The 27,802-nt window shown below is 38.9% G+C and overlaps 2 protein-coding genes across 4 annotated transcripts in view; both read right to left on the reverse strand.

Annotated features, from left to right (window-relative positions):
* Nucleotides 1-18,502, reverse strand: part of vps37d (VPS37D subunit of ESCRT-I) — a 37,557-nt gene extending 19,055 nt beyond the window's left edge. The window contains exons 1-2 of the mRNA XM_079651678.1: nucleotides 18,249-18,502; nucleotides 5,832-6,003 (exon numbers count right to left, since the gene is read on the reverse strand). Of these exons, the coding sequence (XP_079507804.1) occupies nucleotides 5,832-6,003; nucleotides 18,249-18,371 (295 nt within the window). The 5' untranslated portion in view covers nucleotides 18,372-18,502. The remainder of the gene's footprint in view (nucleotides 1-5,831; nucleotides 6,004-18,248) is intronic.
* A 1,420-nt stretch (nucleotides 18,503-19,922) lies between these two features.
* scimp (SLP adaptor and CSK interacting membrane protein) lies at nucleotides 19,923-25,521 on the reverse strand. Of its 3 annotated transcripts, none has more exons than XM_079651675.1 (5): nucleotides 25,368-25,521; nucleotides 24,571-24,689; nucleotides 22,488-22,539; nucleotides 21,840-21,901; nucleotides 19,923-20,889 (listed from the first exon to the last, which is right to left on the reverse strand). In XM_079651675.1, the coding sequence occupies exons 2-5, from the start codon at nucleotides 24,680-24,682 to the stop codon at nucleotides 20,342-20,344; spliced, it is 774 nt and encodes a 257-aa protein (XP_079507801.1). In that variant the 5' UTR covers nucleotides 24,683-24,689; nucleotides 25,368-25,521; the 3' UTR covers nucleotides 19,923-20,341. The 3 variants fall into 3 exon arrangements, with proteins under 3 accessions (XP_079507801.1, XP_079507802.1, XP_079507800.1); XM_079651676.1 differs by having other exon boundaries at nucleotides 24,571-24,692; nucleotides 25,368-25,520; XM_079651674.1 differs by lacking the exon at nucleotides 25,368-25,521 and having other exon boundaries at nucleotides 24,571-24,868.
* Nucleotides 25,522-27,802: the final 2,281 nt, after the last annotated feature.

Below are 27,802 nucleotides of genomic sequence, written 5' to 3' on the forward strand. Positions count from 1 at the left end.
AGAGAGGTGGTACTTTCATGGGGGGAAAAAAGATCCAAGTTCTGATTGGCTGGGCGAATTGCAAACCACGCCTCATAAAACTCTGAAAAGTTTTGTGAAGCCGCCATTGTATTTGCTGGCATTAGCATTATTAGCATTAGCATTATCCCCACGCACCAACGAAGAGAGAATAACTTTTGGCAACACAAAATAAAACATGGGAGCGGTGGAGATGAGGAGGTGTCGGCGTTCTGGCGATTTACTCAGAAGGCTTCAGTGGAAGCAGTCCCAGCAGCTTCTACTGAAGCCAGTCCCCAACTCCGGGGACTTCCGGCCGGGGACTTCGGGTGGCAGTATACGCCGTGAAGTTGTTTGCGGCCTGCCAGTAAACCCAAAGCAGAAGAAGAAGAAGTGACGTCAGCGGCTTAAATTTGCCTAATCCACCCTCAGGGAACTTATTTCGGTGTGAACGCGATCTGCTCTTAGTTCCATGTAATGAGGGTACTAAGTGCTGGGAACTAAGTACGGAAAAGTACTTGGTGTGAAAGCAGCTAAGGAGATATATCTGTGAAAAAAGCTAGCTCTTTGATTCAACGCCAGAACTGACACTGTGTGTGGTGTTTTAAATAGCACTGAGTGGCTGTGATGAAAATATCTCCCTTTGCTCCGATTATGTCAACATTTGACCTATTACCCATCACAAATATAACAAATAAAGACCTCAAGACATTCATAGCAGCGTTGCTTTTTTAAGTATGTGTCTCAAAGGGTGAGATTTCTTCTTTTAAAAAGGTCACACAATGTTAAAATCTTTCATTATTTACTGGCAAGCTTGCTTTTCTCTACAATATCTTCTCTTGCAATACTTAACAAAAAGGCTTTAAGCGTAACAGCATGTCAGTTATTGAAAGTTTTTCTCGGTTAAGAAACACACGTTGCTCTTGTTTGAATATTGAAAAGATCGGAAAGGGCTTTTAAGTGCAAGACATGTTTTCTCCATTAAACATTACATTTTAAAACAATGGCAACGTTTAAAGGGAGATTAAAAAGATCAGTGCAGATGAATTATTAGCAATGTCAAAGATGAAGGGGGGCTAGATGAGATTTTCTGCAAAGGGCGAGTGTCTAAGTTATTTATTCATAGCAAATGGAAATAGTTTAAGTTTTAATCATTTCCTTAGCTAGAATAGTGCGATTTTGGTGATCCGTACGCTGATTTGAGCTATTAATAATACCATTTTGTGCTTCTTGGCCTCCTAAATAAGTAATTGTTCATACATTTTCCATCCATGTTGAGTTCTTGAGGGAAAACTGAAACTCTAAGATGTCAACATCAATTTTAACCAATAAAAAAGGTTTGGAAGTGAGAGTGAGAGCACAAAACTAGCCAAAAATAAGATCCAGTCCAAGAGGTTTTTCAAATAATCCTGTTGCACTGATGGATGGAGCAAGTCAGGACAGTTTGCTTCTAAGAAAGAGTGTAAACCTAACCACACGCAGGACTCTAGTGTCAAATTCCCACCATTTTTACAACCCGCCATGGGCCTCCAACTTAAAACAATGTCACTGAAAACAAACCTGAAAGCAGGGACATTTCTCTTTTGTTCAGATGTTTAGATTTTAGGTGGAAAGCACGGGTTGCTTGAAAAGAACAGGGTCACCTTTGTGTGTTTATCTCAAAACAAAGTCAGCGCTGGAGATTAGCATCTAGGCTAGCAGAGGGAAATAAATGCCAAAAGTATGTGTGAGAAACGGTCTGGAGCAGAGGGTTATGAAACACTCAAGGTCTAAACTCCACCCGGGGAACGAAGCACTCTGCCCGATTTCTCCGGATGTATTAAACAATACAGCTGTCCTCCTCGATCCACTCCAAACACAAGTCTCTGATAACTCATTCATCCTTTTCTCTTATCCTCCCTTGTTGCAGCAAATAAGAATCAGATGTTTCACAGAGGAAGCTCAGACCGCCCTCCCATCCTGCTTTGCTGGGGAGGAGGGTTAAGCATCTGTGTAAAGCACACACACACACGCACACACTCACACACACACACACACACACATTGACAGGAAGTTTAACATTCCTCCTCACTTCCATCACTGGCCGGCAGCTGAGGCTGTGCAGCACAACATCTCTTCATTAAACCACAAACTGGGCTCGCTCCATAGAAACTAAACACTCAAAAGGCATGAATAAGCAGGCTTTGGGAGTAAAGGATGACATGTAACGGGATTATCAGGATACGAAGAAAACTGTACTCCCTTACAGTTACATTAACACATCTGATTACTTTCTAAATGTGTGGATTACCAGCAGGATTACAATGTTAGTCAAAACTTAAAAAGAGCTTCTAGTGTTTGTTGTAAAAGGATCAGACGTTATCGCTGTTCTGTTCTGTTCTGTTCGATAATACTTTAAGTGTGAATCTGCTTCATGCTTTTCACTTTCTTTGCTTCATTTGTTCTGTTTTTCATTCAGCTGTTGAACCGATATGTTCATAAAAGAGTGTGTGTGAGCTTGACTGTGTGTGTTAAACTAAAACAGAGCATTTCCTGTCAGCTCAGATTTGATTTCTGCTCATGTGTCTCTCTCTAGGTGGTCCTCAGACGAACCCTCCATCGTCGCTTCCAGTCATCCCGGTTCTCCATACATCTGGCCCGTTCATTGGAACTTTGTGCTCCTGCGTCATTCTTGAGTACGTCCACGTATAATGGTGTGGGACGTCCTCGTGACCGATGCCCGTGTGTTGGTTCCCACAGCACCAAAAAGTGCACTTTGCATGATAGGCCCCCTTTAAGTGATACCAGAAAACAATATTTCTGTTCTGTCAAAAACTGTATAATTTCTCCAAAAATATTAAAACCGTGTCAAATAGACACAGCTTTGCTTTTACAGAGCTCCGACGTCACGTTGTTGTTTACGTCCGCGGCGCCATCTTGTATACGGGGCGGGCGTCACATTCTCGCCAGAATTGATATATCTTATATACAAGATCAGCGCTAGGGATGCCAGAAACTGACCATGATCAAATTCGAGAATCGGAAAGCCCTGGCGAATATTATTCAATTATTCGATCATTCGCCCCCCCCCAACACAATTTATTTTTTCATTTGCACCTGTCAGTTCGAAGTAGTTCCACGAGGAACTCTTCTTTGAACGTACCGTTTTGTTAATCTTTAGTTGTGTTGTTCTCACTGTTCTGTATATCACCAATAAATCAATCGCACAATGTGACGGAGAGGGAGAGGGGGGGGGGGGGGGGGGGCGGGGTCGGAGTGCAGCAGTCTGCGCAGCCTGCGCTGCTGGCTTCCTCCAAGTTTACAGTAAAACAAACTGGTGGTGTGACCAATGGCCATTTACAATTATTAATACTATTATTATTATTATTATTATTATTAATTAGCCTATATTTTGGTTGAAACTAAGTCAAAAAAAAAAAAAAAAATAATAATAATAAAAAAATATATAAATGAAATCGAATTTTAAAAGATAATTTTCGATTATGGAGACTGCAACGAATATTCGAAAAATCGAATAATCGCTGGCATCCCTAATCAGCGCCACAGTATTGCCCTCCTACTGTATTTTTCTAGATAATCCCCAGCTTGATGAAAGGCAGCTTTTCCTATAAATACAATCAGTTTTTATCCTAAATATCTTGTAAGTCAAAAGGAATGGGAAGTAATTAGGTTACTTTCATATTGAGATACTCAGATTAGGTGACTAGTAATTGTAACAGACTACATTTTTAAAGTAACTCTCCCAACTCTGTATATAATTAAATGAATGCAGCAGGATTTGATGTTATCACTTGCTCTTGGCTCGGCTCTGCACCCTGGGACGAATTGTTCTCAAAAGCTCGCACCATGAGGCTTAAACATATGAAGCGAGGCTTAAGGAGACATCCTCTGCTCTATCGCCTTTCCGTCAAAAAGCATGACTCGCCCCAAACAAAGACAAGAGCCCTTTCACCCCGCAAATTCCTTGACAACGGCTGCAAGCTTCCTGCTGACTGGCATTTGATATGCTCCATTTCGTTCCCATGACCAGAAACTCCAGTCATGCTGAGGCTTTTTTTCGCTGAGCGGTTGAAGGCTCGTCGTCTCACTGTCGCTCTGAAGCTTCTCTGTTCTCGGATGTGAAACGTCCCTTATTCTCCGCACCAGCGAGGAGTGTCACAGCGCGTCAGAACTGATTACATTTCTCAAGGCGTGCAGTGAACACTGTACATTTGTGCCGTGGGAGACTGTGTGTAATTAGCTTTAAGAGCCTAGGATGCAAACTGTTCTTTAGTTTTATTCTTTTGGTTTGTTTTTACTGAAGTCTACATTAAACCGGAGAGAGCTCAGTGGTCTTTTGAGTAAATAAGGACGACAACAATAGTCTGAAAAAGGTCGTATGGTAAGAAATGCTCCGGTGTGAAATGTTAATGCGTGTCCAAACTAGGGATGCATACTGGTATCCGGTATTACCAAAATACCGGTTACTGGTGGCTACGGTATACCGTACCAAAATCAGATCCGGTTTCGATACTTTTTTTTAAATATTTTTTTTTCTTTCAAATTTTTTAAAGTGAGTCCGTGGCCCGTGATGGCGGGTGTTATAAATTAGATTGCATAATCGTTTTTCTTCATATTTTATGTATTTTTCATTGTTTGTTCAATACTAGAAAGGTAAAAGTCCCACAAATGAACTCTGATGGGATTTGTTTTCTCTCACCAGTGAAGGCAAATGTTGATTTTAAAGATGAGATTTGTTTGTTTGTGCAATGCAGAGATCTCATGACCTTTATTCTATTATGTATTTGTTCTCTAGTCGAATCTCAGGTTTAACATGAATTATAACGGTGCTATAACGGTCTGTTTGCATTGACAAGATGTGCTATTCACGCGGCACACCTGATGGCGGGTGTTATAAAAGATATTCCATAATCGGTTTTCTTCATATTTTTAATGTATTTTTCATTGTTTGTTCAGTAGCCTACTAAAAGGTCCAAGAAGTCCCACAAATGAATGTAATATTCATTTGACATGTTAACTATATCGTAAAGCGCTTCGTGGGAGTAATTGTCGGATGATACATTTTCAAAGTATCACGATATGTATCGGTTGAGTATCGGTATCGTTCAGTGGTATCGGTATCGTAAAAAAGTCAACGATATGCAACCCTAGTTCAAACTGATTGAATTCCTCTCTCGCTGCGTCCCAAAGCGTTCAGTACAGTCTCTATGTAGCTGCAATTATAAAAGGAATGACACACTGTGGGACATTCTGGGTAATTAGCTTTAAGTGGTAAGGACGCAACATTTTTCTCCAGTTTCTCTTTTGGTTTGTTGTTACTGAAGTCCACATAAAACCTTAAGAGGGCTCTGTGGCCTTTGAAGTAAATAAGGACTAGAACAATAGTCTGAGAAAGGTTGTATGGTAAGAAATGCTCCAGCGTGAAATGCTAATGCGTGTCAAAACTGATTACATTTCTCCCTCTGCGTCCCTAAGCGTGCAGTTAAGTCTCTGTGTAGCTGCAAATATAAAAGGTAGGACAACAAGGAGCCACTGTGGGACATTCTGGGTAATTAGCTTTAAGTGGTAAGGATGCAACATTTTTCTCCAGTTTCTCTTTTGGCTTGTTGTTACTGAAGTCCACATAAGAGCTCTGTGGCCTTTTAAGTAAAAAAGTACTAGAACAATAGTCAGAAAAAGGGTCATATTGTCTGAAAAACGGCAGCTTTCCAGTGCTTCACTTCCACTTAGAAAGGCCATATTCACCAGTGACCTTGAACACACTCCTCGTATGAAACCAGAAACATCACCCCCCCCCCTCCCCTCTTCCTCCTCGTCCACTTTCTCAAACTCACCCAGCTGACTCTGTTTTTCCCAGCATGTGGTTGCCAGGTTGGACAGTTCCCGGTATTTCTCCGCCAGTTGGACTTTGCCGTTATTAAGTTGCGGTTGCCGGGCGAGACTCTCCTCCGCTACGCTCCGATTGGTCGACAGCAGCATCTCCCGGTCCACCTGCAGACCCTGAAACTAAAACAGAAGCACAAAGTCAGTGGATCAGTCTTTCAGGCATGTGGGACAGCTGTGTGTCGCCTTTAATTACATCATCAAATTATATGTGGGCATGGATCAGAGAGACTTTTATTTTGAAGGGGACACTTCTCTCACTTTTATTAGCCTCGTTCTAATATAATTTTCTGTCAATAAAAAAGGTTTTAATGCAGAATGTGTTGACTTTTCTACAGAATGTAATGTACTGTGTTTTAAGAGGAGGTATTGCACTATTTTTAGATAGACACACAGCACGGAAATCACATATCCTGTCGAGTCTCGTTTGCTATTTTTACTGCTATCTCCATTGTTGTTTTTCTTATATCTCGATTTAACAGTTTGCTATCCCCATAATAAAGTCATATTGTTGTTTGGGAAGTTGTGATGGAAGCTTCTTGCTGTCTTCTTATAGACACCCTCTTCCTGTTTGTGGTGATGTGGAGGCACAGAGGGACATCCTGCAGGAGAGAGACCCTGAATGTTTCGTTCCTCTACAATTACAGGAAAGTTCTGCTGCAGTAAATAGCTGAAGGATAATCCCAGTGGTTCTTGTTTCCTTTCAAACACAGCGATGGACCCACTGCAGCTGCATGAGTTCAAACACCCTGAATCCCCCTGAGCATGGAGGAAATCAATGGACGGAGATTCTGTGTGTTTCTGATACAGTAAGTGTTTAAATCACTGTTGTAGGCAAAGACTTTTTATTTTGTGATGCTGTCGTGTGTTATGTAGGTTTTTGTGCATGTAAATGGTCTGCAAAGGCTAAAATCCCCCCTGCCTGAAACACATTGGACTCCTTTGTTTACAACACAGGAGACGGCCAGCTAACCAATCAGAGCAGACTGGGCTCTGGTTTCAGACAGAGGGTGAAAAGAGGAGCTACAGCACAGACAGTATGAGAAAAATAAAGAGCTTTTTGAACATTAAAGCATGGAGACATGTAGAGACACTACATACTGATATACACCTGAACATAAGCAGGAGAGGACTCTTTAAAGTAGAGACACTACATACTGATATACACCTGAACATCAGCAGGAGAGGACTCTTTAAAGTAGAGACACTACATACTGATATACACCTGAACATCAGCAGGAGAGGACTCTTTAAAGTAGAGACACTACATACTGATATACACCTGAACATCAGCAGGAGAGGACTCTTTAAAGTAGAGACACTACATACTGATATACACCTGAACATCAGCAGGAGAGGACTCTTTAAAGTAGAGACACTACATACTGATATACACCTGAACATCAGCAGGAGAGGACTCTTTAAAGTAGAGACATTACATACTGATATACACCTGAACATCAGCAGGAGAGGACTCTTTAAAGTAGAGACACTACACACTGATATACACCTGAACATCAGCAGGAGAGGACTCTTTAAAGTAGAGACACTACATACTGATATACACCTGAACATCAGCAGGAGAGGACTCTTTAAAGTAGAGACATTACATACTGATATACACCTGAACATCAGCAGGAGAGGACTCTTTAAAGTAGAGACACTACACACTGATATACACCTGAACATCAGCAGGAGAGGACTCTTTAAAGTAGAGACACTACATACTGATATACACCTGAACATCAACAGGAGAGGACTCTTTAAAGTAGAGACACTACATACTGATATACACCTGAACATCAGCAGGAGAGGACTCTTTAAAGTAGAGACACTACACACTGATATACACCTGAACATCAGCAGGAGAGGACTCTTTAAAGTAGAGACACTACATACTGATATACACCTGAACATCAGCAGGAGAGGACTCTTTAAAGTAGAGACACTACATACTGATATACACCTGAACATCAGCAGGAGAGGACTCTTTAAAGTAGAGACACTACATACTGATATACACCTGCACATCAGCAGGAGAGGACTCTTTAAAGTAGAGACACTACATACTGATATACACCTGAACATCAGCAGGAGAGAACTCTTTAAAGTAGAGACACTACATACTGATATACACCTGAACATCAGCAAGAGAGGACTCTTTAAAGTAGAGACACTACAAAAACAAAAATTATTTAATTCTGATGTGTCCTTTTGAAAAATGCAATGTTCGTGCCAAAATATTCTGAAAATAATTGGTTGGTGAAAAGTTGGTTTGAAATGTACCTTAATGAACATCGTGCGATGAGACTGTTCAACTCTCACATTGGAGATAATAGACCTTCTGATAGTCTCCTAAAGGCTGTGTTGCAAAACCAACGTGACACAGATGGAGGAAATTGACTCTCCGTGGGACGTCTCTTTTCCAAAACACAATTGGATTACACTAATGTCCTTACAGTCACACGGCTGCGTCCCACTGTCACCATCAATAGTCAAACTACACTTTGAATTTGAAAAGCCCAGACAAACAAGGGGGCTGAAGCAGGAAACAGGAACTGGGACAATATTTACTTTAGTGACCACCTTACCAAAGAATAGGTCATAAACTGTGTTAGTCACATAAATGGTCTCAGCTGTGGTGAAAAAGACATGAGACAGAATCAAGAAATCGACTGTCAGTGTCTTTTCTAAACATGCTAGTACACTATAGTCCTTCCTCTACTTCTTAAAGGTCACCTATCATGCAAAATCCTCTTCTTCATGTCTCTTCTACATCAACATGTGTCCCCTCTTTTTCGTGTCTCTACTACATCAACATGTGTCCTCTCTTCTCCATGTCTCTTCTACATCAACATGTGTCCCCTCTTCTTCATGTCTCTTCTACATCAACATGTGTCCCCTCTTCTCCATGTCTCTTCTACATCAACATGTGTCCCCTCTTCTCCATGTCTCTTCAACATCAACATGTGTCCCCTCTTCTCCATGTCTCTTCAACATCAACATGTGTCCCCTCTTCTTCATGTCTCTTCTACAACACCACGTGTCCCCTCTTCTCCATGTCTCTTCTACATCAACATGTGTCCCCTCTTCTCCATGTCTCTTCTACATCAACATGTGTCCCCTCTTCTTCATGTCTCTTCTACATCAACATGTGTCCCCTCTTCTCCATGTCTCTTCTACATCAACATGTGTCCCCTCTTCTTCATGTCTCTTCTACATCAACATGTGTCCCCTCTTCTTCATGTCTCTTCTACATCAACATGTCTCCCCTGTTCTTCATGTCTCTCCTACATCAACATGTGTCCCCTCTTCTTCATGTCTCTTCTATATCAACATGTGTCCCCTCTTCTTCATGTCTCTTCTACATCAACATGTGTCCCCTCTTCTTCATGTCTCTTCTACATCAACATGTGTCCCCTCTTCTTCATGTCTCTTCTACATCAACATGTGTCCCCTCTTCTTCATGTCTCTTCTATATCAACATGTGTCCCCTCTTCTCCATGTCTCTTCTACATCAACATGTGTCCCCTCTGTGGAAAGAGACTCTGAAAGTTTCAGGAACAAAGATTCTCTCTTTTTGTCCTGATCCATTTCTATAAAAATCTGTCTGATCAGATTTTGGTCACTTTATGATGTCATAACGATGTTTTGTCTTGTGTAACCATTAGCCAATCAGCAACCAAGGTAAACCCCCCCCTCTTATCACCTGAATCTCCTCCTAGAGCTCCATTGAGTTCTTCGTAACCAAATGTCTCTCAGAGGGGCGTGGGGAGGGGCTCCTTATTTTCATCTAAAGCAGGGGTGTCAAACTCAAGGCCCGGGGGCCAAAGCCAGCCCGCGACTTCATTTTATGTGGCCCCATAAGAACTTGCAAAGAATATAATATGTTTGTTATACGGTTACATGGCAAAGCACGTTGCCCATAAACTACATGTCCCACAATGCATCTCAAATTTGACTTTTTTCTCAGAATTTGTCTTTTTTTTCAAAATGTGATGTTTCAAAATGTAACTTTTTTTCCAAAATGTTAATTTTTGCCCCAACATTTCACTTTTTTTTTTTTTCTAGAATGTGGCTTTTCTTTTTAAATCATTTTGTGACATTCTCACTGAAGAGACTTGCAATTATTTGCCCTAGACTTCTGCTTTCAGACGTAGTTAATGATGAAGTTATTACCCTATCCGATAATAATCCAATGCAGAGGCAATATTGTAATACATTATTTTATATATATTAAATATTTTTATATGTATTTTTATATAGTCTTGAAGTTACAACTGGCCCTTTGAGTGCAACCATAATGCTGATGTGGCCCGTGATGAAATTGAGTTTGACACCCCTAATCTAAAGTAACAGACAGAGAATCAGCACTTTGGAAACAGGGCTGAAACAGAGGGGATTATGGGTAATGCTGCAATGATCCGTTTGGTGTTTCAGCCAATCAGAGACAGGTTCTGTATATATCTGAGACCTGTGATATATTGATGAGAAACAGTCTGATAGGGGACCTTTAAGCCACTGTTACTATAGGACTCAAACTAGACTTTGACTTCCGAAGAGCGCAGACAGACAAAAAGACTAAAGATCTGAAGTAGGAAACAGAAACAAGTGAACACAAGTTCTTTTGGCAGCATCTCCCCAACAAACCTGTCCCTTTCTGTTATGAAAGTAATGATCTGTAAGGGATACAAACCACATCAATCGTAAGAAACTGACACCTCCTCCCTGATATCAACTGCTGCCTGTCAGTTCATCCCTTTAAAGTAGGACACGCTAGAAAACTGAATTATTTGTGTCTTAGAAATATCAATTGTAATCAAAGTCAAAGCATGTTGGAACAAAACCCTGTGAGCATTTGTGTTTTTGAGCCTTAAAAGTGTTCTGGTTTTATGGATTGTAATGTGATTTTTCAAAATGTCAACACTTAGATAAAACAAGTATATCAGTGACTAGGGTCAACGAGTACGTCGTCTCTTGATAAGGTACTTTGAATGTTTTAAGGAGGCTTGAAAATGAAGCAAAGGTCATTTTAAAAAGAGGTTTTTTACATTTGTGTTTGGCCTATGAAAATGTCATGTCACCATTTGTCCCGAATAATCTTATCTCAAATAAAGGACGAATAAATACGTTGAAAAAGCAACATTGTGAGCGTCGGTTCTTTCTTACAATTAAGATGATTATAACTGTGATCATTTCTGTATTCTTTCAAATCAGACTGTATTTTCCAGCAAGCACGGCAGCTTTTTCAAGCCGCTCGTGAAGATCATGATGATTATCCTGATAATGGAAAACCCATATAAACAACTTCTGAGTGTTCTCTATCCAGATCCAAGATGAAATCCGACATTGTCCCATCTTTAATTTATGTAGGGATACTTTTATGAAAAGGATCCAGTGAAATACAAGCCTTTTCTGTGTCATGGAGCCCCACTGACACTTAGACTAGTATTTCATTCATTAAAACTTAACAAGTGCAAAAACCTTAAAGTACTTTCTCTGTAAAGGTCCCAATTCGGGTTTTGTTTTACGGCTTCGCTATGCTGCTGGGGGATTGCGAGCTGGTGGTCTGGGTTTGCGTATATATGACGCAGTAATCGCTGTCTCTAGACCGTAAGAAAGCTATAAATTATTAAAACGAATGCCACTCCCATCATCTCTCGCTGAACAATGCTGTCACGGCATCGCTGTGAAGGAACAGTTGGTGTTTCAAACGCTGACACAAAGACACATTGTGAGCTGCCAAACTCTGAGTCCTCTCTCACTATCCCACCAAGTCGCAGCATTCCCAGCCGGATACTTTTCTTTGCTCAATTGCTCTCTTTCAGCAGTCATTCATTTAGAGCCTGAGGGCATCTCCATTGAGCCCAGTGTTGTACCATGCATCTGTCTCACATTTAACGGGTCGTCAAAAGGATACACCAGTCCCAAGTTCAGAGGAATTTGCAGAATGTGCCCCGTAGTCAGAGCTGGAAGAAGGACTCAGACCTTATACTTGAGTAAAAGTAATGAGATCTTGTACTTGAGTAACAGTAGAAGTACTCAGATCTTTTATTTGAGTAAAAGTAGAAGGACTAAGATCTTGAACTTGAGTGAAAGTAGAAGGACTCAGATCTAGTACTTGAGTAAAAGTAGAACTACTCAGATCTTGTACTTGAGTAAAAGTAGAAATACTCAGATCTAGTACTTGAGTAAAAGTAGAAGTACTCAGATCTTGTACTTGAGTAAAAGTAGAACTACTCAGATCTAGTACTTGAGTAAAAGTAGAAGTACTCAGATCTAGTACTTGAGTAAAAGTAGAAGTACTCAGGTCTTGTACTTGAGTAAAAGTAGAAGTACTCAGATCTAGTACTTGAGTAAAAGTAGAAGTACTCAGATCTTGTACTTGAGTAAAAGTAGAAGTACTCAGGTCTTGTACTTGAGTAAAAGTAGAAGTACTCAGGTCTTGTACTTGAGTAAAAGTAGAACTACTCAGATCTAGTACTTGAGTAAAAGTAGAAGTACTCAGATCTTGTACTTGAGTAAAAGTAGAACTACTCAGATCTAGTACTTGAGTAAAAGTAGAAGTACTCAGATCTTGTACTTGAGTAAAAGTAGAACTACTCAGATCTTGTACTTGAGTAAAAGTAGAAGTACTCAGATCTTGCACTTGAGTAAAAGTAGAAGTACTCAGATCTTGTACTTGAGTAAAAGTAGAAGTACCAGAGTGTAGGAATACTCTGTTACAGTAAAAGTCCTGTATTCAAAATGTTCCTCAAGTGAAAGTAGAAAAGTATTCTCATCAAAATATAGTGAAAGACAGTAAAAGTAGTAATTGTGCAGATTGGTCCATTTCAGAATAATATATATGATATGTTTTATAATGATTGATCATGAAAGTGTTCTCAAAGCTGGTAAAGGTGCAGCTAGTTTGAATGACTTTGTATACTGCAGGGTAGCTGGTGGATTTACTCCAGGTGGAACTAAAGTCTGATTCAACACTTGATTAGATTTCACATCATTCATCCACAACTGAAAAGTAACTAAAGGTATTAAATACATGTAGTGGAGTAAAAGTACACCATGTACCTCTGAACTGTAGTGGGGTAGAAGTACAAAGTAGCAAAAACTTGAAATACAAGTCTCTCAAAATGGTACTTAATTACTGTACTTGGGTAAATGCACTTAGTGACTTCACACCACTGCCTCAAGTCAAACAGAAACAGATACAACAGATCTGCCGTTGTCGATGAATGGACGCCCTGTTTCCTGCGTTGGCTCGTCCACCGCCCGTATATCATGCAACAAATGCTGCTGTCTCCACGGAGGGCTTCTTTATGTTTTGATGCACGGGCAGTAAAGCCGAGCTGACAGTGTTTACTATCCCTGACGAATGACACTGTCTGAGCACTCAAGTGTCTTAGTTTTAAATCAGGGGGCGAATTGAAGCAGCCGCTCTGTTGTTTTCTGTGGTTCAACAAGTCTGACCGCATGAAATCCAGTAAAATATGTGTTTTTCTCTCATCTTAAATGAGGCCTGAGCTTAATGAGGCTCAGAATCAAAAAGCCTTTTAACATTCAGTCTGAGGAGAAATTGACGTGTGGCAAAAGTGTTTTCCATGAAAGAGAATTATACATTTACCACCAGGCCTGAGAGAAAAGAAGGACCAGCTTGATGTCTCTCTTTGCTCCATTTGGGAGTTTAAAGCAGCTGTGATCAATATTTTGATAAAGACATTGGATCAAACAGATAGGTGTAACCTGGGAAACGTGTCCGATTAACCATCTTTGCTCTATCTGCTAAGCATCAAACCATAAATACTCAACGTTTGCAACTACTTAGTGGAGCATTAAGCAGCTTAACGGCCCGTCCACACACAGGCATGAAAAAAATCTTGAAAAATCTTGATGCTGGGCGTGTCTGAAGCTTGGCGATTTCACGCGCCCAAGGCGACCAACAACCAATCAGGAATCTCGCAGGAATCTCCCGCCCGCCCACACATACAAACCAAAAAAAAAACGGGGATTTTATGCGAGCAATATATATATATATATATAAAATCCCCAAACAGGCGAAAACCTACCAGTTTCACCCACTGTCTCTGCCACCTCCCTCCATGCCTGGTTCCTCCGGTTTGTATCCCGGTAAATAGTTCTGGTCGTAAAGAACCGGGTGATTTGCTACCGTAATTTCTCGTTTGGAATATGAGGAAATGAACTGCGGTCTGGCTCTCCCAGCTTGCACGCGGTTTGATTGGCTAGCGCTTGCACTGGCGGAATTTGCATAAATGAGATTTGATTGGCTGATGCCAGCTTCGAAAGCATCGGGAGCAACAAAAGTTGAACATTGCTCAACCTTTGATGCTCACGATGCTTGCAAAGCCATGCTCCCCACAATGCAGTTCGGCGAAGATTACAAATCTTCTACGTCACCCCATTCAAGTGAATGGGCGAAGCTTTGAACGATTTTTGTCATGCCTGTGTGTGGACGGGCCGTAAGAGTCAGATGTTTTCTGAAGCGAGGGTGGAGACCAAACCAGAGATAAAAATATTGAATACACGTTAAATTTTGCTTTTTATATTTGTTATTTTTTAGGTGGATTTATTGTCCTCAGGCAGAGAAAGGCTAGTTTTCTCCTGTACGCCGTTTTTAAGCTGAGCTAACTGGGTGCTAGTTACTTTTGACGGATGAATACAAGAGAGGTAATGATCTTCTTTAAATGTTGTCTAAAAACAAGCAGTTACACAAGGACTTTGCCCAAATAGATAGTCTCCAAATGCCAATTCAAACTACCTGATCAAAGACTAAGTAAAGAAATACGAGTTTGTCCAAGCTTATACACCAGCTTCGTTGCTTCTTGTCCCTTTTTGATGACTTTGTATACCTCAGTTTTCTGTTGTGACTCTCAGAATGACCTCCTTCTCCTGGAGTCTTCTTGATGTTTCAAATCATTGCACTAGAAATATCATGACATGACGTGTAGCTTGTTCAGAGTGCAAGTTATTAATGAGAATATCAAGAGCGCTGCACCAACCAGTGCTATCAGCCCAGCAGCACAATGACTCATCGTGAATGGATAAACTCATTTGGATTAGATAACATTCATCATTATTAACAAAGGATTAATGAAGCGTAAACTGCTTCCAAGAACACGTATGGAGATGAGATGTGAAACCAGCCAGCCGTGATGACATAGTACACGTTTTAATATATGTTATGTACAGTAGAGTAGACTAGGAGACGGGCTACTCTCAGGATAAAAAGGTCCTCTGCACAAACAAAGGATCTGTGGTATTAGTTCATGACGGAGAAATGGAGGTCTGGATAAATAGTTGCTAGAACACCCCCGAAGCCCGAAATGCTCTGATCCCTGGAGGTTTTTTTTCCGGGGGGTATTGTATGACCTCTTGGTGATATCCAACCACTGCGGCTCCATCATTTCAATTCATTCTCAGAGCCAGGTTTCAAATGTCACCGCCTGGTTGCCAAGAACAAGGCCAATGAGCAATGCCTTTCTTTGTTTCCTCAGCAATGTACCTACTTTTTAAATCACATTTCTGAACCTTTTTGATGATATACCTTTTTATATCTTGATCTTTTTTGGCTATATTTGAACCGGATGATGGATTTAAGCCATCAGACGCCTGGATCTTAAGTTATCAGAGAAACATGCTAAGCGAATTAACCGAGAATCTGAGAACTTGAAGGAATGTTTGTGGACGTCAAAGTGTGTCATTCAGTGTTTTTTAACCTGGTCCATCTATTATGGACAGTAGGAGGCATACTGGATAATTCAGAGCCTGGTTGCCAAGAACAAGGCCAATGAGCAATGCCTTTCTTTGTTTCCTACGCAAAAAAAAAGTCACAAGACATTCAGCTTTTGGCGTCTTAAAAATGGTAAGTTAACTGCATTAAAAAGACGAAGAATTACGAGGCCTGTGTTATGCATTTTAAATGTATTTAAACGACGTTCAAACCTAGAGAAATCCAAAATTGTAATCGATGTACTGGTCTGTTTCACTTGTCTGTTAGTAATGCTGTTTTATCCAATTTGAAAATGTGTCAATGTTGTGGTTGTTGGCAAAAAATGTAATAAATTCCCCTTTTTTAACAGTTTTTCTGGCATTTTTTATCCTAGATCTTGATCTTTTTGGACAATAGTTGGATATTGAGTTATCAGAGGACTCAAAGGACAGTTTTTTTTTAACGTGAAATTGTGTCATTTCGTGTTTTTACCAGTTTTAACCACATGTTCCATTTATGTTGCACAGTGGGAGACATCTGCGGATAATTCAGCTCCTGATAAGCTGTAGATGTTACAATGCCAGCAACAACAACACCCATAATCTCCCACTAATACTTCCCACTGCCACCAAACTATCTTTTGTTATCGTTCAAAATGTGTGACCCCTAGCAGAAGACAAACTGTACTGTACTAAATCAAAGAGAAGTATAGCTGAAGAGAGCAATGTAAATGTGGTTCTCACAGTGGGAGGTCCAACAATATCAATTGTTGAATTTCTTAATTATTTAACATCCTGCAGTGCACAATCCCACTGAGAACATGTATGACAATGACAATACCTCCCAGGTTATGTTTGACTGCATGCATTGTTGTCAATAATCCACCCATAGCTGTGAAAGACATGCATTTCTAAAGCATGTTGAATCCTTGCTGAGACTCTTTTTCTGTTTGAGCACCCCCTCCAAGGCAAACCTAATCAAAATGGGGCCCAAAGGAAAGTTTGGGAACCACTGTTACACCTTGTGTGTGTGTGTGTGTGTGTGTGTGTGTGTGTGTGTGTGTGTGTGTGTGTGTGTGTGTGTATATATATATAGTATAAACAGTTGTATGTACTCGTGTCATCATTTACATTAAGTGCAAGCCCTCTAACGAATGACAAACACTTAGTTTCCGGATTTGTAAGAGGAGTGCTGTGTGTGTGTGTGTGTGTGTGTGTGTGTGTGTGTGTGTGTGTGTGTGTGTGTGTGTGTGTGTGTGTGTGTGTGGGGGTGTGGGTGTGTGTGTGTGTGTGTGTGTGTGTGTGTGTGTGTGTGTGTGTGTGTGTGTGTGTGTTACTGAGTGAGTGGCAGAGAGAGATATTTAGAATGACTTCACTTCAGGAAGGTCATCATGGAGCAGAGGAACGTGCCTCTTGACATGGTCAGCAAGACACGTGGAAACCCCTTTAAAAATAGGTTTTTTTTTATTTCACATGTTTATACTCTTAGCTACACTCGTGAAAGAAAAAGTATCCAGGTTTTCTTTATTGTCATGAAGCAACTGCTTAATTCGGCTTGAATCCAACACATCAAAAGTCTATTTTATGAAGTCGAAGTACACTTTAAATCAGAATTACAGAATTACCTCTGTCTTGTATGTATCTTTCGAGGGAAAAGGACTGAGGGCGACCAGTTGTAAAAGTTGAATTTCTATTAAAAGATGTATTTCTTTAAAAACTAAAGTAGAGCCGAATTCAGTAGTAACTACTAATAACTCTTTTATTATCTTAAGTTATCTTTTACCTTATGGGCAAGTCCTCTAATGGATGAAAAACACTTAATTGCCTGATTTAAAAAGGAGGAGTTCTGCGTAAAGACTCAAACCAAACAGGGGCGCATCTGGGGGTCTTTAACACCTCCATATGATGCTTCCTGCACGATAATCTTGTGATATAAAACAATCAATTGCATAAACCACATAAATCAATAATACAATACATCAATACTAAATGTTAGGAAATAAAAGTACACTTTTATTCTGAATTCGCCTCTGATCACCAATGTATCTTGGGAAGAGGGCAGAGCGTAAAGTTGAAATTCTATTGAAACATGTATTTCTTTATATACTAAAGTAAAGCCGAATTCAATAGTAACTACAAATAACTATAATAAGCTCTTAAGCAATCTTTTCCCTAATGTACAAGTTGTGTAATGGACAAGAAACACTCAATTGGCTGGTTTTTTAAGAGGAGTTCCGCGGAAAGAAGGGGGTCTTCAACACCTCCATGCGATGCTTCCTGCACCATAATACTGTTGGGGTAAGATATAAATCATATAAATCAAACCATTTTGTGTTTTGTCTTTGATTCAGTAACTAATAATTCACCGCAGATATTAGGGGGACCTGGGTTCATTCATAAAAAAGGAATTGGAAATCCGACCACTCGCCACGCAGACAATCGATGATGAGCCACAAAGCGGATTTACACACTGCACATTAAAGAAAAAATGACCTAAACCCTAATTTCCAGCCACGAAAAAAAGGGTACAGAAAGTGCATGTAAGAGCATGTGTAAGTAAAAGAGCAGATGTGTAATGAAGCATTAAAACAGCGCACATTCCTTATGCTACTTTGTCTCTTGTAGGGGGAACAGATCCTCCTTACCTTTTCATTGAGTCGAAGGATTTGGTCCATTTTCTCGTCGTTTTGTAAAAGCTCCTGCAGCTCACTGGTGCTTAAAGCCCTGTACCCGTCAGGACACGTGTTTGCCTCCTTCAAAGTGGACATTTTATTCCTTTTTATTCCTTCAAATAAGCGTCAGGAAACGGTTTTAGGAAACATGAAGTCCGCACAGCGGTGGTTACATTTCGCTCACATCGGAATGCGATCTGCCTGCATACAGCAGCAGAAGAAGAATAGTCAAGCGCCCAAAACTGACCGTAAACCAATACACTTCCGGTCTACGTCTACAAAATAAAACACATTTTTTCTTCCCGCCTCAATGCTCTGAAGAAATGTAGAATATATGTATTGCTTTTCTTTATGACATGACATTATACAAACAAATAATTGAACTTTGCAAAATTAAAAAAGCCCAACCGTTTTACACATTTCTAAACATCTTAATTCCTGAGTGGACACTTATTTTGTTTTGTTTGTTGTCTGTCCATAATAGTTAGATAGATAGATAGATAGATAGATAGATAGATAGATAGATAGATAGACAGATAGATAGATAGATAGATAGATAGATAGATAGATAGATAGATAGATAGATAGATAGATAGATAGATAGCTATTGCCCATTTCTAAGTCTTTATTTCTAAGTCTTTATTGTTATGATTTTGTATATATAGTACAGCTACTCTACTTTACTCTACCCAATGATATGCATTCAATGTAACCGCCTATAATGTATTACCATGTGCTGTATGCTTAGGCTGAATGTTTGTAATTTCTTGGTTATTTCTTCCGATGTATGTGTGTGAATGTTGTTTGTATGTTGTACTTGTTTGTTATTTGTTTTCTTGGGACCCCCTTGAAAACGAGGTGATTCACCTCAAGGGGTTTATCCTAATAAAGAAATTTGAATATAGATAGATAGATAGATAGATAGATAGATAGATATACAGATAGATAGATAGTGGTAGGTAAGAGTTTTTTCCACCACTAATCTCCTGTTGTTAGGTCCCAACACTTTGACTTTAACCAGCATGACAGCACATTTGACTCCTGAGCATTCAGGAAATTAACTCTTGTTCTCTTTTCTCCCCACAGCTCCACTTCTGCTGACGGCTGCAGCATTTGTTAGCAGACGGCGGTCAGATGCGTAAACTCTGGTTGCAGTGGAAAAGGCGCCTTCTCTTTATTGTGGATTGAGGAAATGTGTCATATTCAGACATGGAGAAGGTTTTGCAATATTATCCCTCCTCTAAACTCTCTTTAAGTCTGGAGTAGAGTAGGGGGTATTTTCAATCCGGGGGTATACCATTTCTCAATTTCAATACAATTTCAAAGTACTTGGACTTTAGAGTTTTTTCATACTCTATACTCTACTAGATCTCAGATATAAATATTTCACTTTTTAGTGCACTACATCTGTCTTGAGTTATTTTCAAATGACATTTTACTGAACATTCCTTATTTCCTTTATTAAGATTTAGACATTTCTTCGGATTAAGAAACATGAATCAAAAATAAACTCTTTTGCCAGGCTAGCTGCTTTCCCTCCAATTTCAACCATTAAGCTATGCTAACCTATGCTTATTGTTTTCTTGCTAAAAAGCTTTGTGTTTAGCATATATGAGACCAATATTCTAAAAACAACAATCTCAGGAATACAATGTACAGTAAACTTTATTTATAATTTTTGCATCTCAAGTCTTTAAAATCACACATTAAATACAAACATCTCTCTTATTTTCTTTGCAAAAACAGTGCAGGCCATTTGTGTGTTTTCAATAGTCTCTGGACAACAATGGAGCTGTCCATAGAGTATATGTTTCCATGTAGATATACCATGTCGTGCAAAGCCAGGCTAGCGGTTTCCCCTCTACTTTTAGCCTTTATGCTGAGCTAATGCCTCCAGCCACAATAGCCTCTTATTTTCTGAAAAAACATGGATAATATGAATAATACCACAGTCAAAGTACCTTTGTTCTGATCTCTCTGCTCAGCAGGGTACAGATATGAAAGTAAAAAACTCCAATTAAAAGTCATTATTTAAAAAGGATATTCTCTCCCCTTTAAACGCCATTTTATCCCAAGTCGTCATAATCCTCTTCACCATCGTCTTCACCATCGATGTCGTCGTAGTCCTCAGTGGACACATCGTCTGTTTCTTCATCTGTTTTCCTGTAAGGTGGAGGAAGAATCCTCACCTCAGCCTCCACCTGTACATAGTCGAACGGTTCAGCTGTTCGATTCTCGTAATCGGGCAACGCCTCCTCGTATCCGTCCGACGCCTCCTCGTATCCGTCCGACGCCTCCTCGTAATCGGACATGGCCTCCTGGTATTTGGGCATGGCCACCTGGTACACAGGCTTGGACTCCTGGCATTTGGACGTGGTCACCTGGTACACAGGCTTGGACTCCTGGTATTTGGGCATGGCCTCCTGGTATTTGGGCATGGCCACCTGGTATTTGGGCATGGCCTCCTGGCATTTGGGCATGGCCACCTGGCATTTGGACGTGGGCACCTGGTACACAGGCTTGGACTCCTGGTATTTGGGCATGGCCACCTGGCACACAGGCTCGGCCTCCTCATAGTCGTGTTCGTCAGCCAGATTTTCATAGCTTTGGGCCGCTGAAACAACATATTTCAAATTATGCCAGCTTTCTTTTTATATTGCAAAGTTATAATATATGTATGTAGTAGTTTGGTAGTTGATTGCAGCAGTAATTGTCAGGCCAAAGAGGTCATACTATTAGTTTGTATGTAAATAACGGTATGGATAAAGATACTGATTATTAGTGTTATGTAAATATGATTTGCGGAAGTCTGATGGGCACCATTGTAATTATTTTATTTTGTACATTGATTGAATTTCTTCCAATATTTCCATAAAATAAAACCTCTAATAAACTAAGCAAATAGGCTAAAATGCAAAAACCAACGAAAAATATAAAAAAAACATATATACACACTGATACTATATCAAGTTTAACCCCAAAAATAACTGATTTTTTCGTAAAAATAAATACAGCAAATAGACTTTTTCGTGGAAGAAAATGACCCATGTATTTTTAAAGATAGCTGGTAGTTAATGATTTTCAAAAATGCATCAAAAGTTGACTAATAGTCCTTTAAAGCTGCTGTGTATCCATTACATTACATTACATTGCATCCACCCACATGTTGCTTTAAAAAAAAAAAATATTTTGGTCTAATTTTACACTTTAAATGGCTTTACGGTACTTTGTCTCCACATCTTTCTCAGACTGGTTCAGTTATGCAATATCTGTGGTTATGTTTGGGATCTGAGTCTAGTTCTTTGGGCTTTGGAGAAAAACAGCCACAGAAAAAAGAAGATATTTTCACAGGCCTTTATGATAATTGAACTGTCACCAGTGGTTTGGTTTTGTCAAGACAAATGCATGTCGTAGCCTACCACAGATAAGACAGTGGGTTATTGTCAAATGGTAGATGGGATGACATGTAATGAGGTTTTGTGTACGGCCATTGTTACAATGTGGTGTAAAAAATGAGTAGAAGACGTGCGGTTTAAAGAAGAAGAAGGAAGGATTTTGTCTTGCCTGCTATGAGAAACTGTGTCCGAGGAGGTAAAGGCGGCGTCTCAGCCTGGTATTTGTTGCTTCTGACAATTAAAGAAAACGAAACTGCATTTTTCTTTAAAACTATGACATAAAATAAACAGTTCCACATTTCAGTGAATAAGCTTAATCATGTTCTTGCAGGGAGTTAGACGAGAAGATTGATACCATTCACATGTAGTTATATTAAATGTGAAGCTACAGCTGGGTTAGCTTAGTTTAGCATGAATGCTGCATTCATGGGGTGGAAGATTAATCGGTTTATTCCAGATACATTTAAAAAAAAAAAATCTATATAATAAAATAAAATACAATAAATTAAAATGAAATTGAGAAAAATAAATAAAAATTCAATAAAATAAAATACATTCTAAGATTTGTCTAGAGCCAGGCTAGCTGTTCCCATCTGTTTCCATTGCTTATGCTAAGCTAAGCTAACTGCATCATATTTAAAAGACAGATTTAAGTTTGGTATCAATTTTCTATTCTAACTCTCGTCAAGAAAGATGATAGCTGTGTCTTATGTAATGTAAATCTTTCTCGTTTACAGTTTACAAAGATCTTACTTTGAACAATACATGAATTTAATATCAAATATGAAAGATATTAAGTAAATAAAATGTACATTACTTGATAGTTAAGTCAGACTTGTTCCTGTGAAGCTGTGTGATTCTGAGTCTGCCTGTGGAAAAATAAAAAGGACACGCAGTTAGATTTACTCACATTGAAAATGATCAATCTTTAATCAAATGTAAATGCTTTTTAATGAACTCGCTGCCCAAGGATATAAGAATGGCAGGCTCTTCTTAATTTTCAAAGGAAATTAAATACTTTTCATTTCATGTCTTTTCATTGTTAAGAAGATATACTTTATTCATCCCTTACAGGGACATTTCTTTCCCCGCTCTGTTGTGTTTACACACATTACAGACGCAGGGGAGGATATACATGCACACACACAACCACATGCAGATAGGAGAAGTGGCAGAGCAGAGAGGCTGCCAGATACCCAGCGCCAAGGGAACAGTTTCGAGTTTAGGTGCCTTGCTCAGTGCCTTGGAGGTGAACTAGCACCGCTCCAGCTACCAGCTCACTCCATATTATGTTTTGTGGTCCGAGACCAAGTCCCTACAGGCTGAGCCACTGCCGCCTTAACCTCCAATCATTGATTTTTACATTATTTATGTTTACTCTTATTTATTATGTATAGCGTGTATGTATTATAGCCTCTACTGGCTTCCTGTCCATTTTAGAGTTAATTTTAAGTTTCTATGGTTTGTTTTTAAATCACATGATGGTCTGGCCCCAGAGTACATCTCCTTCCTCTTACAGGTGTACACCCCCTCAAGGGCTTTGAGGTCGGCTGATCAGCTGCGGCTGGTAGTCCCTAAAACCAGGACAAAGACCAGGGGAGACCGAGCCTTCTCAGCGGTAGCAGCCAGGCTCTGGAACGACCTGCCCCCTCATGTCAAATTGTCGCCCACTCTTGAAGCTTTTAAGTCCCGCCTAAAGACCCACCTCTTTTCTCTCTTTTACGAGTCAGTCTGAGCTATAGTATGTCACTACCTAGTTGTATGCTTTTATTTTCTGTCCATAGCCTTTATGTGCCTTGTATTTGTTTGGTTCTTTATTTACTTGTAGCTCTCAGTAGGACATGAGGAAACCTATAACAATATTGCAAAAATTCTTAAAGTATTCACGGTTTTATTATGAACAATCCTCTCTAATAATTCTCAGTTATATTCTTCCTGCTTTATTTGCTCTGTGTTTATCCACATCCTAAAATCAGCTGGTTTCTGTTCAGGGGTTATTAAAGTCAGGCTGATTAAATCCACCATTACAGTAATAATAGCATTTCATTCAATTTTTACAGTTTTCCTTCTGCTTTGCAATACCAGGTTCTTTCTTAAGGGTTTGGTTTCTCTTCCTGTCATGGGTTTTAAATTCCACTTATCACATATCGGTTTTTCAGTAAACAAAAAAAACAGGTAGTTAACAATATCAAAAGTAAAACGTATGTCTTTTGCAAACTTGTTTTTAATATAAATGTAACTTTTATTAGTCAAATCTTTTTGAACATAGCTTTGTAAGCATGTTTTTATGCTGGCAAAACACATTTACAAGTATAAAACTTCCAATTAAGAGTGAAACACTGTACTTATACTGTAAATATGACTTTACTTTATTATTGATCTGCTTTATTTAGGCTACTTTAACCATATGGACATGTATAAACAGCACATTAATCAAACTATCCGAAGACATTTTTAAAATTAGCTCCACTTTGATCGACTTCAACTTTAAAACGCTAAAGTTAGATTTTTAATTAGCACTCTCGTAATTAATTGATTACCTGACTACTTAATTAATTATTCATGACTCAGTGACTTCATGTCTTGATTGAGAAATTAAATATTTGAGTGCCTTAATGATAGGTTAATTAGTCGATGGATTTCATGATTGTTTGATTATTCCATTAATTGTTTACTTTTTATTTACAGAGTGTCCTTGGCATTTTAGGCAGCGTTTAATATTTTAAACTTACACTTCTGCTTCTGAAGAAAAAATATCTGAGAACATCTGGATTATATCTGATACAGAGGAAAACAATTACGCTCATTAAATAAAAATCAACTGGTTGTTATCGTATAATAAAAGGCAAAAAAGGAGGTTTTGAAGAGCAAATGATGCCATGTCTGAACATATCACCCACCTTGTCTTGATAACCATTGGTTGATGCAGAAGAAGACGACGGCGATGAGCAAAGACACAGAAACACTCCCAAAAATCACCCACAACCAGAGGTACTTGCGTAAAAGCTCCATGGACGTTCTGCTGGACACAACAACAAGAAGTATTGGTTTTTAAAAATCACACTAGAGGTGTTGGAAAGCTGAGAACTATGTTTGAAGTTGCTGCTTTTCAGTTTACAGAACTGTGCATCGGAAAGACACCACTTCACCACTTCCCCTTTTTGCGCGTTGACTAAGTCTTAAAGTTATTTTTGTGTTTACTTTTGACACTGACAAGCAAATCAGCTTTTTGAGAATCTCTAGGGAGTTTCTTTCTTGTGAAAAGGAGAGAAATGTGACAGCTCAGGATATCTGACCCCGTGCTGGACATTAACAGGCGTTTATTAACTGTATTGTTTGTAGCTAGACAGACTTTTTTTTTTTTTTTTCCCTATCTAAATTCACACAAGCAAATAAAGGCTATTATTTCCTGTGTATCCGTGTTCCACATATCCTCTCTTTGCAACAGCTTCCTGTCAACTCTTAATAAAAACACGGACCAATACTGCTGGATGGATAAAGTGATATTTAACATTAGATTATGTTCCTCAAAACCAACCAAGTGATGTTTATAGTAGACGTGAGGCCAAATATAAGCTTTTCAAACTAATTTATCTTGCGTTCACATGTCTTAATTGTCTCTCAAATGACTTTATATTCAAAATATTTTGACTGAACATGAACTTTTTCAGTTTGAAATAGTCAGAATGTGCCTTACCTTTTCAGAAAACAGTCTTTAAGGCTTTAGAAGTTCCTTAAACAGATCATGAAAGCGGATGGCGGGATGTGAAAATAGTCATCTTGGGTGGTATTTGCATGACAGTTTCAAATTTTCTGAGTCAATCAAAGAAACTTGAAGGCTAGGATGGCATTATCCCCTCCCCTCTCTCTCCCTCGCTCCAGTGACTACAGCGTGTGTGTATGTGTGTGTGTGTGTGGTGTGGTGTGGTGTGTGTGTGTGTGTGGTGTGTGTGTGTGTGTGTGTGTGTGTGTGTGTGTGTGTGTGTGTGTGTGTGTGTGTGTGTGTGTGTGTGTGTGTGTGTGTGTGTGTGTGTGTGTGTGTGTGTGTGTGTGTGTGTGTGTGTGTGTGTGTGTGTGTGTGTGTGTGTGTGACTGACAGTGAAACAACCACATTTATAGCCATACTATACATCCTCTTGAAGACTCCTTCTGCAATGTGTATGTTTATGTGAGAGATTAATTCTGTTCTGTGATGTTAAATATATAGAAATAACATTTTAAGCAAGTTATTTTTCCCTGTTTAGTCAATGATGTCAAAGCCAGAGCAGAGCATTTCTGTACATCCATTTCCGAGTCTCTTTATGTTTTCATAAATATGACACTGTGTTCTCATGAATCAACATAGTGTCACACAGGTGTTTGCCACTGTGTAGGCGATGGAATTAAGATTTGTAGGTTTTAAAATTAGATTAAAAATATGTAAAAAAAAATCCATTACTCACATTCACACACAACTCTTCTTCCTTATTTGGTATTATTTTTTCAAAACCAATTGTACTGTGTTTTACTTTAACTATTACATCTAATAATTCAAGCAGAGGCAACATTTTTATTTTATTGAATTGTTTATAAGACATACAGAGGTGGGAGAAGTACTCAGATGTTGTACTTGAGTAAAAGTAGAAGTACTCAGATCGTGTACTTGAGTAAAAGTAGAAGTACTCAGATCGTGTACTTGAGTAAAAGTAGAAGTACCAGAGTGTAGGAATACTCTGTTACTGCAGGGTAGCTTGTGAATTTGCAGGTGGAACTAAAGTCTGATTTAACACTTGATTATATTTCACATCATTCATCCAGATCTGTAAAGTAACTAAAGGTATTACATACATGTAGAGGGATAAAAGTACAAAGTACCATACAATGGAAATACTCAAGTAAATACAAGTATCTCAAAATTCTACTTCAGTACAGTACTTGATTACATATAATTAGTAACTTCCAACATTTGATACATTTGATTTGATACATCGTATACTGTAGATATAGCTGGCAAACAATTGTGTATATGACTTTCTAAGTTGCTGAATCTATAAAAAGAACTGATGAAAAAGAGAGGAAGAGAGAGGAGTTACATTTAGTTTAAATGTGGAACTTGATACTCTCCACTTCTCAGAAACTGAATTCAAAGTAAATTGCTTTTATTTTGAAGGATGAGATCGGTCTCACACAAGCTAGCTAAAATCAGTCAAAAGGAAATGGGCAGTTTTCTGTCAAAGTAAAAGCGCATACAATTGTAAATTGGTGGGAAAACAATGTAGGAGGTGAATGCAACGTTAGCAATCATAATACATGGAAACCAAAGTGTAATTCTTTGTTGTGCAATTGTATTTATAAGTATGGTTGGAGTACGAGACCATGGGACCCAGGGCCCCCAAGTCCCTCATAGTTGTTTGTAAAAATGTTTAGTTTTCTGTTTCTCTTCTCGGTGTTTGATGTCTCTTTTTTTCTCTTTATAGTTTCTTTATGGCTTTCTGTGGTTGCTTTGCTTCCCTATGCAGCCATCGGGTGTTTTAATGTGGTCATATTTAGTGTCTTTTTGTAATCATTGTGTGTCTATGTGAGCATTTTGACAGTATTTTTTATTTGTTTCATCTTTTTGTATTTATATCTGGTCTGTGGTTACTTTTAAACCTCATTGTTGCTGTTTTGTGCCTATCTGTAGTCATTTTGTGTGTCTTTGGTAGCCTTTTTCTATATATTTAGTCTTTTAAAATCTTTGTAGTCACTGAGCATCCCTTTACAGGCATTTCTTCTCTCTTTTCGTACTCATTGTTAGTCACTTTGTTATTGCTTTAGTCTCATTTAGAGATTATTTGTGTTTTGTTTCGTCTCAATATCGTTATATTTGGTAGGCTATATGGTTATTTGTACACCATCCTGTTGTTGTTCTTGTTTTGTGCAGCTTTTTGTAACATCTTTAATGTATTTTTTTGTCATTTTATGTCTTCTTATAGCATCCCTTTTCAGTCATTTTTTGTCTCTTTTTGTACTCATCGTGTCTTTGTTATTGTCTTTCTTCTTTAATTTGTTGTTTTTTGTATGCAGTTGTTTCGGTGTGTACTCAATGACAACATAGATTTTATTTTGAAAGTGTAACGGGAATACACAATCTTCACTCCCCCTTGTTAGCTT

This window comes from Notothenia rossii (assembly GCF_949606895.1).
Source record: "Notothenia rossii genome assembly, chromosome: 9".
NCBI lineage: Eukaryota > Metazoa > Chordata > Actinopteri > Perciformes > Nototheniidae > Notothenia > Notothenia rossii.

Excerpts from the sequence above, each read along its gene's own strand:
- scimp (XM_079651675.1), bottom strand. The coding sequence starts at position 24,682 with ATGGAGCTTTTACGCAAGTACCTCTGGTTGTGGGTGATTTTTGGGAGT. Across the intron at positions 21,902-22,487 it reads AAGTCTGACTTAACTATCAA|AAGCAACAAATACCAGGCTG; the intron begins GTAATGTACATT and ends TTTAATTGTCAG. Across the intron at positions 20,890-21,839 it reads GACACAGTTTCTCATAGCAG|CGGCCCAAAGCTATGAAAAT; the intron begins GCAAGACAAAAT and ends ATGTTGTTTCAG.